Below are 14,447 nucleotides of genomic sequence, written 5' to 3' on the forward strand. Positions count from 1 at the left end.
CCTCCTCTACCGGACAAAGTTCTGTTTTTGCTTAAAGATCTAGAAAAAAATCATTTCCTGTATGACTGAGGTTTTTTTTCAGAAAGATCTGCCTCCCTTGATTCTGAGAATAAAAGATTTAATGACTCATATTAAAGTCATCATGAATGGGCCAGTTCCAGATTGAAATGAAGTGTATCAAAGTGGAACAGTATTTATTATAAATAAGTCACACAGCATTACTTTAACTGATTAACTTCCTTTTTTTTGTCATGTGATAAAATCTCAGGAAGTACTGAGACCAAAAAATAGCTCAGACATTTGTGTTTTTTTGTTTTTAAAGTAAAATCTGCACTAATGCTGCACACAAAGCTGCCTTTGTCTCCTGCTGGTGTGAAAGAGACTGCAGTCCCTGTAAATAAAGGTTGGCTCATTATAGATATTTATACTCAGAGATTAGTGGTGAGTGAGTATATACTTGAGTACTCACTTTATCTCCTTCCTAGTGCTGTGTTGGACATCCTTTTGCCTTCAGAACTTCATTAATTCTTCGTGCCATAGATTCAAAAATATGCTGGAAACATTCCTCAGAGATTTTGGTCCATGTTAACAGGATAACATCACAAAGTTGCTGCAGCACCACATCATGATGAAAATCTCCCATTCTACCACATTCCAAGGGTGCTCTATTGGATTAAGATCTGTGGAGGCCATTTGAGTACAGTGAAGTCACTCCTGTGTTCAAGAGGCCAGTTTGAAAAAAATCGGAGTTTTGTGACACGGTGTGTTATCCTGCTGGAAGCAGCCACTACCACCAGACTGAACCGCTGATACAAGGCAGGTTGGATCCATGCTTAAATGTCGTTTGCGCAAACCCTCTGAATTTTGCAGCAGAGATAGAGGGTCATTAGGCCAGGTGACATTTTTCTAATCTTCTATTTTCCAGTTTTGATCAGCCTGTGTGAATTGTAGCCTTAGTTTTCTATCCTTGGCTGAACCCACTCTGGTATCTGCTACTGGATCCCATCTGTTTTAAGGTACCTATATACCTTCTTTTTAATAAGCTGTTATTTAAGTTACTTCCTATCAACTAAAAGCAGTCTGGTCATACTCCTCTGATCTCTTGCATCAGCAAGACATTTTCCCCAGAGAAATGCTACTTCTCTCCCTTTCAGATATTTCTCTGTAAACCCCAATGTCTGTCTGGCGCCAACAACCATGCAACATTTAAAGTACATTCAAAGCTTTGAGCTTCACTAGGTCACCTTGACCATATCTATATGCTTAAATGTATTTAGCTGCTGGTATATGATTATTTGCATAAAGAACTGTGGGGCAGGTGTACATAATAAATTGAGTGTGGCACATTAAGCGGGAACCACACTGCTTTAAGATTTCATAAGTTCTATCTTGCAATAGCCACTAGATGGCACCATAGCATCATCTACGTCATAGGTGACTAATCTGTGTGTTGCATAAACATGTTCTTGGTGAAGATAAGACATGTTTTTTTCACTATACTTATAATATAATCTTATGATCAGATAAATGTAGTATGTTATCAGGTGAGGGGGAAAAAACCACAAGCCTTAAATGTGTTAAGCGGTTTGTATAAAGGGCCAAGATTACTATCAAGATTTTTCTTTTTTAAGTAGTTAGCATTGAAGTTTAGAATAACAATTCATTTTCAGTCGTGTTTTTTCAATCACTATATTTTTTTGTTTTCCCTTTTCCTAGTGTTGTACTTCTTTCCTCTTCATTAGCTGTTGGTGAAATGTAGATATTACTTTACACCTTGGCCTTTACTTGCCTCTCATAAAAACCCTTTAGTGTATTTTAGTGCATGTGATATGGTAAAGATAATTAAACTATAAACGTACTGAGTACTTCTATAGCTCTCTACCAATACTGTTATCCTGTTGCATCATCTACAAGAATCCTGTCATACCTAATAAATACCTGGTTCCAAAGGAACCGCCACTTTCCCACAACAGATAAGAAAAGTCCCTAAAATTAACTCCTGTCCTTTGACAAAGGTGCTGTTATTGAGGACTTTCACTTTCCATATTAGCTCACATACTTCTACTTTTTTTTTTCTTCTTTAAACACTGGGAGGGGGAAATGGTACAGGTCAGTGCATGCTTCACTTATTCAGCTCATGCTGTGCAAGAAAAAGTATTTATTGCTGAAGTTTCTCTCTGTGTCTGTATATTCTGCTTTGACTCCAGTAGGGTGTCACATGATTTACACGAAATCTCAAATGGATTTTGAGCTTAACTAGCTATCATAAAACATTACAAAATCCACACCCTGATCACCTAGATGTTTCCGCATCTATTGTGCAACACCACCAACCATTGTAGTCATAAAATTCAGCATACACAATAACCACTATGCACCGTAATGGTGATCAGTTTCTCCATTGCTTTTACGTTAGGGATTCTCTCAGGTAAGAGCCATGGAAAAGGATGTCATGCATCCAGATTATAAAAACAACACGTGGTTAGTTATAGGTTATAAATTTAGGATACCAATACAAAGTTTAAGTGAAAACAATTTGCTTTATTCCTGCAGCTGACTTGAATCCTTTAGTTTATTAGCTTAAGCTGAGGCTGTCTGCTCGGTGACCTCGCATATCCTGCCAAGGAATAAAATCCCTTTCCTTTCCTTCAATTATTAAGAATATCAAAGGCTTAAGCCAAAATAACACAGTCACAGAATTGTTCAGATATGTTTATTTAAAATAAAGTATAAAACATCAAGCAGTCATATAAATATAAACCACAAAATCTCGACTTGGTCTTCCCAGCTGCATATACAGAACCATGGACTTGTTTTTTCATTTATGAGCCTCCAGGGCTTTGCTTCAATACATCTTCAATACATAGTCATTAAGAATGAAATAATAAGGAGACTTTGATGTAGAGCTTAGACAATTTAAAGAAGCTTAATGTCTGCAATGACATAAAGAGAGAGAAAAGACACAAGTGGCCTTACAGTAGTTTCTCCCCTGCGCACACTTCACCTCTGTACATACTTGGTGTCATTTTTTTCCTTCCTTAGTCTGACTAGCTACTGAGAGTCTCAGGATGAGACTTTCCTGTTTTGGCCTTTTCTCCTCTGTCGAGTCTGCTGGCGTTGGCCCCCTCTCCTTTTCTTCCTTTGTAGACACAGTTTTGCATCACGACCCAACTGCTGAACTCTGGAGGGGGAAAAACATAAAGGAGCACAGTTAAGAAAAAGATGAGCTTAGAAAATCCAGCATTAAGTATCAGTACTTAATATCAGACCCTTTTTCTTCTTCTGATAGAAATTTGTATTCATTTGTTGTGCAATAAATTCACCTGAAACTGAAATTTGTTACTGATTCTCAAGCAGCAAAGCAGTAGGAAAGATTAAGTAGCAGTACAGTGCTTTGTTACAAAAACCGGCTGGGCAACTTATAAGACACTGTTGGTTGCAATCTACAGGAACTTTGAAGACGGGTGTATCCCCTATGTGTTCATTAGTTTACTGACCAGTGACAAACAGATAAATCTCACCTAAGCCAGCAGCGAATCAGCTGTTTGGCCATCGGCGCTTCTGGATTCAGGCACAGTGATTTATTGTTTCTTTGCAGGGTGACTCTGAAAAACGCACGAAACAACACTTTTAGTTTACAATCACCTCAGTGCACACAGGTCTGAAGAGGTGAAAGTGTGTCTGCAGTATCTGGTACTCACATGACTGTGACGTTGTGACAAGTGGAGCTTGGTAGTAACACTTTGAGTGCCTTCAGTTGACCTCTGACACCCTGTTGTGTTTTTGGACAAACACATCTCCCCGGGATAAATGTGCTGCTTGACTCTCTCACTGCACAGAAATTGTAATAAGATCAAAAGTCAGCTCAGTCCAACCAACAGCACAGGTTAAGTCACTGAAAACCCTGAAAAAGAGTGAGTTTTAGTTGTAAGCATGGATAAGTGAAAAGACTCTTACCTGTGATCAGTACACAGCAAAGGCTAAGGATAGCGAACGCACAGACGGACTGAGGATTAAGCTTCATGCTGAAGGACGTTGACACTGAGCCCAGAACCACATGTTGGCTGCTTTATACTCATGCTCCTCCCCCACGTGGTGTGTTTTCCCAGCGAGGAATTTCCCTGTACCACCGTCCATCCACAGTATCAGGATACAGGAATCTGGGCAAGGATCAGGGACATCTCTCCTGCTTTTGCCAGAAAAAAAGCACCCATTGATTAATAGGTTTCCCTTTTGTTTTGTGCTGTCCACTAGATTCTGAAACAAAAAAGAAGACGACACAAGTGACACAGACATAAATGATGCAGCGATTGCTGTCTTTTTTTCTTGTCTGCTTGTTTTACTTATAATTACACATAAGATGCCCACTGAAGCGGCCATTAACCCCTTAATTAGATTAAGATGTTATTTTCTGGCATTTGCGCTGCTCTATTGCAACATGATACAACATGATGGCTGCATGCCAATGTCATGTGATTTCTCCTAAACCACTGTCCTTGCCCTTAACACCGGAGCAAATATTTTAAATCCTTTTCATTATAAGAGGAAAAAACATCCCAAAGATCTCCAACTTTGGAAAAAGTATGACAGCAAATAACACTAAGTTGCACTATTCTTATTAGATGCTTTAACTGTATTTCTGTGTTTCTGTTCACTGCTTAAATCCACACAGACTCTCACAGTCAAAATTATTGGTACATTAGCATCACATGCATATTTTAATTTTTGTGTTTGATGTTTTTCTGCCACAGCTGCACTCTAGTCAGAATGAGTGCGCATCAGACCTACGTGAAGCTCAGTGAGGAGAAACTCATACCAAAGTAAGTGCTCCTTGCTCCATCACTGGACAGTTTTTCCGTTACAGTAGAAATTCACATTTATTAAATTTTTATCAGTGCTCTCACTTTTAGAACTGATTCATCCTTTTGTGTGTTCATGCTCAGGTCTGATATCTTGTCACTGCTGAAGACGTACAACTGTTACCATGAAGGGAAAAACTTCCAGCTGAGGACTCGTGAGGTAGGAAAAGCGAGTGGCTCATGGACCACCTAGCAAGAGACAGTGCTGGGGGGGGTGACCAGAGCAGTTTTGAAAATTGCCTTGCTGGAATGCAGGACACGCTACATAAAATGGCTCACGCACATAACAAAACTGGAACCAGTTGCTATAAACCAGCGCTCTGGTTTTCAATCAAATGATGAGGGAAAAAGTCCCAAGACTGAACTGGTTTGCAATGTGGAGACGGATCTAAACACAGACCTGAGAGTGCTGTGTTTTGTTTTTTTCCTTTGGGACAAGCAGTCGGCAAACCACAAAAACGCCCCTATTTCCCTCAAAATAAAGATACAAGGAGAGACAAGAGTTTCAAAATTTCTTCATCAAAGTCTGCTTAGCACAACATTTTTTTTTCTGCAAAATGTTGCTGTTGTGGGTGTAAAGCTGTTTGCAAAAGTTTTAGTTATTTGTCAGATATTCATTCTTTAGGTTTTTTGGTTGGGAGTTTCCCTTTGCGTTTACCAGCGGGTTTTTTAAGGAGGAAGCAATGTGTGAGAGAGAGAGAGAGAGAGGGCAGGGCAAGGTGGTCAAGATCTGCCCCTCTTGTTGTGCCCCTAGAGTGAGACTCACTACATTGTCACTTTTGGGAAAATCCCCCATAGCCACAGACCCAGCATGGATACAGAGGCACCAGTGCTATTACAACATTAACCATAATATTAAAAAATAAAGTGGTTGAAATGTGTAAAAAGGAAAAGCCTTAATGTGTGATAAGAAGAGATTAAATAAAACATTTTCCCTTCTAATTTCCATAAAGAATGACTTCGTACACGTTACAGTGGTGGAATGAACCACTGTAAGTTTGTAACAGTATGTCAGAGCTGATTTTTTTTTTCTTTCCCCAACTCTGCTGAACATGAAAAATGAAATTAAAATTTCTGTTTATCTAAGCTGAATATGGATTTATCTGGGGGGGGGGGGGAAATACCCTACTGAAGTCCACCACATGGGATTCAAGATTCAAAGTGTTTATTGTCATGTGTCACAAGAGAAAAGGCATTTCTTTGTGCAATGAAATTCTTTCTTTGCTTTGATGTCCACCCACAGATGCCGATTAATATATACAACAGAAATAGAACATATAAATACAAATAGTACAAATAAATAGCTGAAGAGAGAAAAGGAGACGAAATATGGAGATTTGAAACTGATGTGTGCAAAAGAGCTTTAGCTTAATATGCTGGCTTAATGTGTAAGATGACCAGACGTGCAAAAAAAAAAAATATATATATATATATATATATATATATATACACACCCCCAAGGGTGGTGGAGAATGACCGAGCTAAGATCCTGTGGGACTTCCAGATACAAACGGACAAAATGGTGGTGGCTAACCCACCGGACATAGTGGTGGTAGACAAACAGAAGAAGACAGCCGTAGTGATCGATGTAGCGGTTCCCAATGACAGCAATATCAGCAAGAAGGAACACGAGAAGCTGGAGAAATACCAAGGGCTCAGAGAAGAGCTCGAGAGGATGTGGAGGGTGAAGGTAACGGTGGTCCCCGTGGTAATCGGAGCACTAGGTGCGGTGACTCCCAAGCTAGGCGAGTGGCTCCAGCAGATCCCGGGAAAAACATCGGAGATCTCTGTCCAGAAGAGCGCAGTCCTGGGAACAGCTAAGATACTGCGCAGGACCCTCAAGCTCCCAGGCCTCTGGTAGAGGACCCGAGCTTGAAGGATAAACCGCCCGCAGGGGCGTGCTGGGTGTTTTTTATATATATATATATATATATATATATATATATATATACACACACACATATAAATAAAATAAGATCATGGCCAAGCTTGAAACCTGGATCCCCCGTAGCCGGTTACCAAGATTACGTGAAGTACCCTCAGAAGGTCTGCTAGATGATGTTAATGCAGCACTACGGGCAATACCTACAACCACGATTACCGACACTAACAAGCTGATCTACAATACGGCAGCAGTGATCAGTGAGATGCTTGGCTACAAGTTGAACAGCGACAAGGGGCAGTACCCTCCATGGAGAAGGAGGCTAGAGGGCAAGATCAAAGTAGCACGGAGGGAGGTTAGCCAACTAACGGAGTTGCAGAAAGGTAAGACAAATAAGGTGCCTAAGAAATACAGCAAGCTGTCCATACCTGAGGCCTTGGAAACTGCCAAGCAAAGACTCACAGCCTTGGCCAGCCGCTTGAGGAGGTACACCAGAGAGATAGAAGGCAGGAGAATAAACAGAACCAGCAAAGGTGTACTCTCAGTGGCAAGGGAACAATAAGAGAACAGCACCACCAAGGCTGGAGACGGAGCAATACTGGAAGAGCATATGGGAGAAGGATGCAACCCATAACGGCAATGCTCAGTGGCTAGAGGATCTGAGGGCAGACCACAGCGACCTCCCTGAACAGGGTCCAGTAACCATCACAGTGGCAGATATCCAAGAAAGGGTCTCCAGTATGAAGAGTTGGACAGCACCAGGGCCCGACATGGTTCACGCCTACTGGCTGAAGAAGCTGACTGCACTCCACGAGCGTCTGGCAGCACAAATGAACCAGCTGCTAGTTAACGAGAGACACCCGGAATGGCTAACTGAAGGCCGGACGGTCCTGATCCCCAAGGACCCCAAGAAGGGACCGGTCCCCTCCAACTACCGACCAATAACCTGCCTCAGTACTACATGGAAGCTCCTGTCAGGCATCATATCGGCTAAGATGAACAGGCACATGGGTCAATACATGAGCGGGACACAGAAAGGAATTGGCAAGAATACCAGAGGCGCAAAACACCAGCTACTGGTAGACAGAACAATCAGCCGAGACTGCAAGACCAGACTGACCAACCTGTGCACTGCCTGGATTGATTACAAGAAGGCCTATGACTCAATGCCCCACAGCTGGATACTGGAATGCCTAGAATTGTACAAGATCAATGGGACCCTAAGAGCCTTCATCAGGAACTCAATGGGGATGTGGCGTACAACACTAGAGGCCAACTCCAAGCCCATAGCACAAGTCACCATCAAGTGCGGGATCTACCAAGGAGATGCTCTGTCCCCACTGCTGTTCTGCATAGGCCTGAACCCCCTCAGTGAGATCATTAACAAGACTGGCTACGGATACCGACTACGGAACGGAGCAGTTGTCAGCCACCTCCTGTACATGGATGACATCAAGCTGTATGCCAAGAGTGAACGAGACATCGATTCACTGATCCACACTACCAGGCTATACAGCAATGACATTGGAATGTCGTTCGGACTGGAGAAGTGTAGCCGGATGGTAACAAAGAGAGGGAAGGTAGTCAGAACTGAGGGGATTGAACTACCAGAAGGCAACATTGCAGACATAGAGGACAGTTACAAGTACTTGGGGATCCCGCAGGCGAATGGGAACCATGAAGAGGCCGCTAGAAAAGCTGCAACCACCAAGTACCTGCAGAGGGTCAGGCAAGTCCTGAGGAGTCAGCTGAATGGTAAGAACAAGATCCGGGCCATCAACACGTACGCCCTACCCGTGATCAGGTACCCTGCTGGGGTAATAGGCTGGCCAAAGGAGGAGATAGAAGCCACTGACATAAAGACAAGAAAGCTCCTTACCATGCATGGAGGGTTTCACCCCAAGTCCAGCACCCTGAGGCTGTACGCTAAGCGGAAGGAAGGGGGCCGGGGACTGGTGAGTGTCAGCACCACAGTCCAGGATGAGACAACGAACATCCAAGAATACATTGGGAAGATGGCCCCAACTGACCGAGTGCCCAGTGAATACCTCAGGCAGCAGAAACCCAAGAAAGAGGAGGGAGACGAGGAACCATCATGGAAGGACAGGCCCCTGCACGGTATGTACCACCGGCAGATAGAGGAGGTGGCTGATATCCAGAAATCCTACCAGTGGCTGGACAAAGCTGGACTGAAAGACAGCACAGAGGCACTAATCATGGCAGCACAAGAACAAGCTCTGAGCACAAGATCCATAGAGGCTGGGGTCTATCACACCAGGCAAGACCCCAGGTGCAGGCTGTGTAAAGATGCCCCAGAGACAATCCAGCACATAACAGCAGGGTGCAAGATGCTAGCAGGCAAGGCATACATGGAACGCCATAACCAAGTGGCCGGCATAGTGTACAGGAACATCTGTGCCGAGTATAACCTGGAAGTCCCGAGGTCAAAATGGGAGATGCCCCCAAGGGTGGTGGAGAATGACCGAGCTAGGATCCTGTGGGACTTCCAGATACAGACGGACAAAATGGTGGTGGCTAACCAACCGGACATAGTGGTGGTAGACAAACAGAAGAAGACGGCCGTAGTGATCGATGTAGCGGTTCCGAATGACAGCAATATCAGGAAGAAGGAACACGAGAAGCTGGAGAAATACCAAGGGCTCAGAGAAGAGCTCGAGAGGATGTGTAGGGTGAAGGTAACGGTGGTCCCCGTGGTAATCGGAGCACTAGGTGCGGTGACTCCCAAGCTAGGCGAGTGGCTCCAGCAGATCCCGGGAATAACATCGGAGATCTCTGTCCAGAAGAGCGCAGTCCTGGGAACAGCTAAGATACTGCGCAGGACCCTCAAGCTCCCAGGCCTCTGGTAGAGGACCCGAGCTTGAAGGATAAACCGCCCGCAGGGGCGTGCTGGGTGTTTATAAAAATAAATAAATAAATAAAATTACTGTTCAAAATGGGTCAGCTGTTCAAGAGTCCCCACTGCCATCAAGAAGGAGTTAGTGAGTCTGGATGTTCTGGATTTCGCACTCCTAAACCTTCGTCTCGAGGGCAGAAGTGTGAACAGTCTGTGTTGGGGGTGTGTGGGGTCTTTGAGAATGGAGGCAGCTCTCTTCTGGACTCTGCGACGGTAGATGCTCTGCAGAGAGGGCAGCGGAGTTCTGATGATCTTCTCCGCAGTTGTTATCACTCTCTGCAGGCGTTTGCGGTCCATAGCAGTAGTGCTGCCGTACCATGCAGTGATGCAGCTAGTCAGGGTGCTCTCCACAATGCAGCTGTAGAACCTGCTGAGGATCTTGGCCGACATACCAAATTTCCTCAGCGTCCTCAGGAAGTACAGCCTCTGCTGAGCCTTCTTGACCAGCTGTGTGGTGTTCAGTGTCCAGGTGAGGTCCTCAGAGATGTAGACGCCCAGGTACCTAAAGCTGCTCACCCTCTCCATTTCAAGGCCCCAGATAGACAGCGGTGGGTGAGGCCTCCTCTTCTTCCTCGTGTCCACTATCATCTCCTTTGCCTTGTCAGTGTTGAGGGTGAGGTTGTTGTCCTCACACCATGGCACCAGACCGGCTACTTCTCTCCTATAAGCCGCTTCGTCCCCTCCAGTGATGCCACCGATCACTACAGTGTCGTCCGCGAACTTCAAAATGATGTCTTTGTTGGAGTCACCCACACAGCCGTGGGTGTACAGGGTGTAGAGGATGGGGCTGAGGACGCAACCTTGTGGGACACCAGTCGGAGTTGGAGTGTGGGCTATGTGTGTGATTTCTGTATTATTACCGAGGGGCAACCTCCAGAAATGAAGCCAATGTGGAAGTGCCACATGAGGCTGGTTTTGGCCTCCATGAAGTTTCCCCACTCAGAACCACTTTGAGTGGGTGAATGACTCTTACACAGCTATCTGTATACTGAAGTCTTAGGGATAGTGGATATAGAGCCTTTCTGAGTTTAATTAACAGATGTCTGCTAGGCGTCACCATCACAGTCAGCAGAACGTATGAACAGGTAACTTTGACTGGGGGGCCTTCAGCTCACGCTGCGTTGCTATTCTCCCCCCAGAAAACAAACAAACATATTTCAGTTCAATTCAGGTTTATTTGTATAGTGCCAAATCACATCAACAGTTGCGCTAGGTGCTTTACATTGTAAGGTAAAGACAGAGAAACCACAACAGTCAAATGACCTTCTATGAGCAAGCAGTTGGGTGGCGGTGGGAAGGAAAAATTCCTTTTCTTTACCGGAAGAAGCCCCCCAGCAAAATCGGGCTCAGGAAGTGGCGGCTATCTGCCTCGACCCAGTGGGGCCGAGGGGAGGGAAACAGGACAAAGACATGCTGTGGAAGAGAGCCAGAGATTAATAATTACTAATGATAAAAATTCAGAGTGGTGTATAAACACACACACTGAAAAAGAAACACTCAGTGCATCATGGGAAATCCCCAACAGTATGAACCTGTTGCGGCATAACAAAGAAAAGATTCAGGGTCCCGTAATCCAGGCCTAACTATAAGCTTTATCAAAAAGTACAATTTCAAGCTGGATCTTAAAATTAGCAAGGGTGTCTGTCTCTCAAGTCCAAATTGGGTGCTGGTTCCCCAGAAGAGGATCTGAAAGCTGAAGGCTCTATTTACAGAGGCAAAGCAAAGCAAGACCTTTCAACCGAGAGCACACAATATCCTCAACACATTTTCATTTGTTTTGAAATTTTCTGGTGGGGTCATGCTCTGGAAAGTACCGCTCATGTATCGTTGAAGCTAAAAAGAGGTCATTTGTCTGCTTGTACAATTTGTTTCAAAGTCTGACATACATAAGCCCACATTATCAGTATCCTCCTTTGTCATGCTGCTTATGACTGCTCCAGAAGCACTAAACTACTGTGAACCAAATCATTAAAGTGAGCTGGTACTGCAATAACTTCACTGTGATATGGGTGTTTTAACCTTTTCATTACCATATTGTATGAATTAGTGTAACTTATAGTTAAAGTATAGCAGTAGAATTCAGCTGACGGGGCACAGTGACTTTATTGGGTGGGTGTGGACCCCTGAGGCCCGTTCATAACGTCAGCAGTGCCTCACTTCCACTACTTTAAGTGATTAAACTGGGCCTCTTCAGTTTGTGTGTGCTGTTGGTGCGTATTTGGAGATTTTTTTTTTTAATTGACTTGTTTAACTAATAATATGGCCTGTTGTGTTGTACAGACTACAGAAATCTGTGCTTCAGTTTCAGTGAGGGAAATTCCAGTATTTTATTAGTCTTTTACTTATGATAAAGGTGCTTTTTACCATGCATTAATTATAGGTAAATGTGTCTGTGCATTGCATCCATACAGTTTACAAATGCAGCTTTCTACCCAGGTTTATTAGTGTTAGCTGGTAACTTAGAACTCCACCCTCTTGTTCGCATGTGGTCACTTCTAGTTCCAAGAAACCAACATGGCAGCATCCAAAAATTCAACACATCAGAGAGTGGAGCCCCAAACCCATTGATGATGTCATAGTGGCTACAGACATATGTTATTTTGCCTTTGGTTATTACTCAGTATTCCAGTTAACAACACCAGCAGCAGCAGACACAGAGAGAATTTGTGTCACGGGCATAACAAGACGATGACGCATTCACAGTGACAATGACTCATACACATAAGCTAACTTTACAGGTCACACATCACCAACTCTTACTAGATTCATATTACTTATTTTTGTCAAGAACAATGTATTTGCTTTCTTGATAATTAAATATCAGCTTTATTGTAGTGGTAAAGTTCAAATGCTGTCTTATTTTAACTGAAAATACACTCTTAGTGGAGAAATATTGCTCAGCAGTAATGTTGATGCAAGGATAAATGAAAATGAATTATGTCTGTGTTTAGCTGCATGAGAACTGTTGACAGGGACTTTTGTTCGGGTGCATCACTGAATCCTAAATGCTAATTTTGCTGGCAAACAAGCTACTCAATCTGATTACCTAAAGCTGTTTTCACTCAAATGCTGGACAATGACAAACATAGTGGCCATGTAGAACAAGAAAAAGTGCCTGTTTTCACAGCTGGATGTACTCCACTTGGTTTAGGGTTAAGAAGCTGCTTGGGTCAAGTGTGCAGGGAGCAGGACACGAAGCCCAGCCATTTGCTGTGAATTCTTCATACCACTATCTGCTCAATTCTCACGCACCCACTGTTTGTCCCATTGTTTAGATTGTACTGTGAAAACTCCCATTCCTTAAAACAGTTCTGCTAGGTGAAGCTTTAATGTGCTTCTGCATGGTTGTTGTCAAGTCTGTCTCTGTTATCATAGAGTAAGTACAGTGTAACACACATTCAAAACATTACCTTTTGTTGTTTTCCTGCTTGTCTGAGTTTCAGGATTTCTTCAACTATTCTTAATCGCTCCACCTTACAAGGTGTGTACAGAAAGACTGACCAGTGCCAAGAATTCAGTCTTTTATGATGGTCGTACTACAGGAAACGCAGGAATAAGTCATAAAATAAATAAATCATCAAGCACTTTTTTTAGATTATAAACATAGTTGCCTCTACCAGTGAGATTGTGCTTTTGGTAGTGTTTGCATGTGTGTGTGCCATTCTGTCTATAAACGTGGTAGCTCGAAAACCTTTGAATGAATTCTGATAAAACTTTGTAGGGGTGGCGAGTGGGGTTGTGTTAACAGTCCGTTGAAATTGGGCTCACATCCATCAGGGTCTTCAAGGTCAGCCTAATGATTTATTGGTGGAAGTGCTACCAAAGAGCCTTAGAACTTAGAAACTGTATAAAGTGTGGTATGTATTGTCAACATATACAAAGTGCTGTATAGAAATAAATAATATCATGCCACATTTAACCTCTGACCTCTCCTTCAAGTGATAATAGTGCTTATTGTCATTGTTTACATTAACAGCATATATTGATATATCAAAACCAGTTTAACCAGTACCACATAACAATTTAAATGCATGTCCAATAATCCCAAATATGAATAATTTTTTGAAAAACTAAAAAACTTGTGATCAAAAACCTTTTTAACTTGATACTTCTCACTGAACATTTAAAGGACATTTTAGTCAAGACATCTTAACAAATGAATGCTACACATGTATTAGATCCACATAAACAAAAACAAGTAAAGCATAATTATACTCAAAATTATGTCAAGTATATTTAAACGGATTTCAGTGGGGCAAATGACAAAAGTCTGTATGTTGCACTCACTTTTATTGCACTAAAAACATCCTAAACTACGTTTAAAAAGAACAAAGAAAAGGATATTAATATATACAAAATACAATACTGTTCCCTTAAAAGTAAATACTGTCTTGGTGGAGGTTTTGTTGGTAAATGAAAGTGAATTCCACATGGTTTCACCTTGGAGTGAAAGACCCCTTATCTGATTCCAGGAGGAAACACAATCCTCTTGGAGTTGTGTCAGAAAGGGAAAAAAAGAAAACCCTGCAAAATGAAATACGCCGAACTACCCGCTGTGATGACCCCCTGTGAATAAGGAAGCAGCCGAAAGTAGTTTCTTTGTTTTGTCAACTGTTATCAAGAGCAATCTGACCACAGGGTCATGCTTCATCTTCATCCACCGAACAGTAGATATTTTGTAGATACGGCTCACAAATATTACACTGTACTGACACTCCTTGATTATAAGATAAAAGTAGAAAATTCCTCCTGTGAATTGCTAGAAAATATGTGTCTGTAATTAGACAAAGCC

General features: G+C 42.7%; 2 protein-coding genes across 2 annotated transcripts in view; one reads left to right on the forward strand and one right to left on the reverse strand.

Annotated features, from left to right (window-relative positions):
• rassf4a (Ras association domain family member 4a) overlaps nt 1-14,447 on the forward strand; it is a 28,486-nt gene that overhangs the window by 1,239 nt on the left and 12,800 nt on the right. Inside the window, exons 2-3 of the mRNA XM_086259648.1 lie at nt 4,752-4,820; nt 4,944-5,019. Of these exons, the coding sequence (XP_086115774.1) occupies nt 4,768-4,820; nt 4,944-5,019 (129 nt within the window). The 5' untranslated portion in view covers nt 4,752-4,767. The remainder of the gene's footprint in view (nt 1-4,751; nt 4,821-4,943; nt 5,020-14,447) is intronic.
• Nucleotides 2,699-4,090, reverse strand: LOC147316273 (growth-regulated alpha protein-like). The gene is made up of 4 exons (XM_086258113.1): nt 3,958-4,090; nt 3,702-3,831; nt 3,522-3,605; nt 2,699-3,181 (listed from the first exon to the last, which is right to left on the reverse strand). The coding sequence occupies exons 1-4, from the start codon at nt 4,022-4,024 to the stop codon at nt 3,064-3,066; spliced, it is 399 nt and encodes a 132-aa protein (XP_086114239.1). The 5' UTR covers nt 4,025-4,090; the 3' UTR covers nt 2,699-3,063.

Source organism: Aulonocara sp. 'chitande type north' Nkhata Bay, linkage group LG13, assembly GCF_057382095.1.
Source record: "Aulonocara sp. 'chitande type north' Nkhata Bay isolate Kocher_YH1m ecotype deep benthic linkage group LG13, A_spYH_male_GT1.1, whole genome shotgun sequence".
NCBI classification, from domain to species: domain Eukaryota; kingdom Metazoa; phylum Chordata; class Actinopteri; order Cichliformes; family Cichlidae; genus Aulonocara; species Aulonocara sp. 'chitande type north' Nkhata Bay.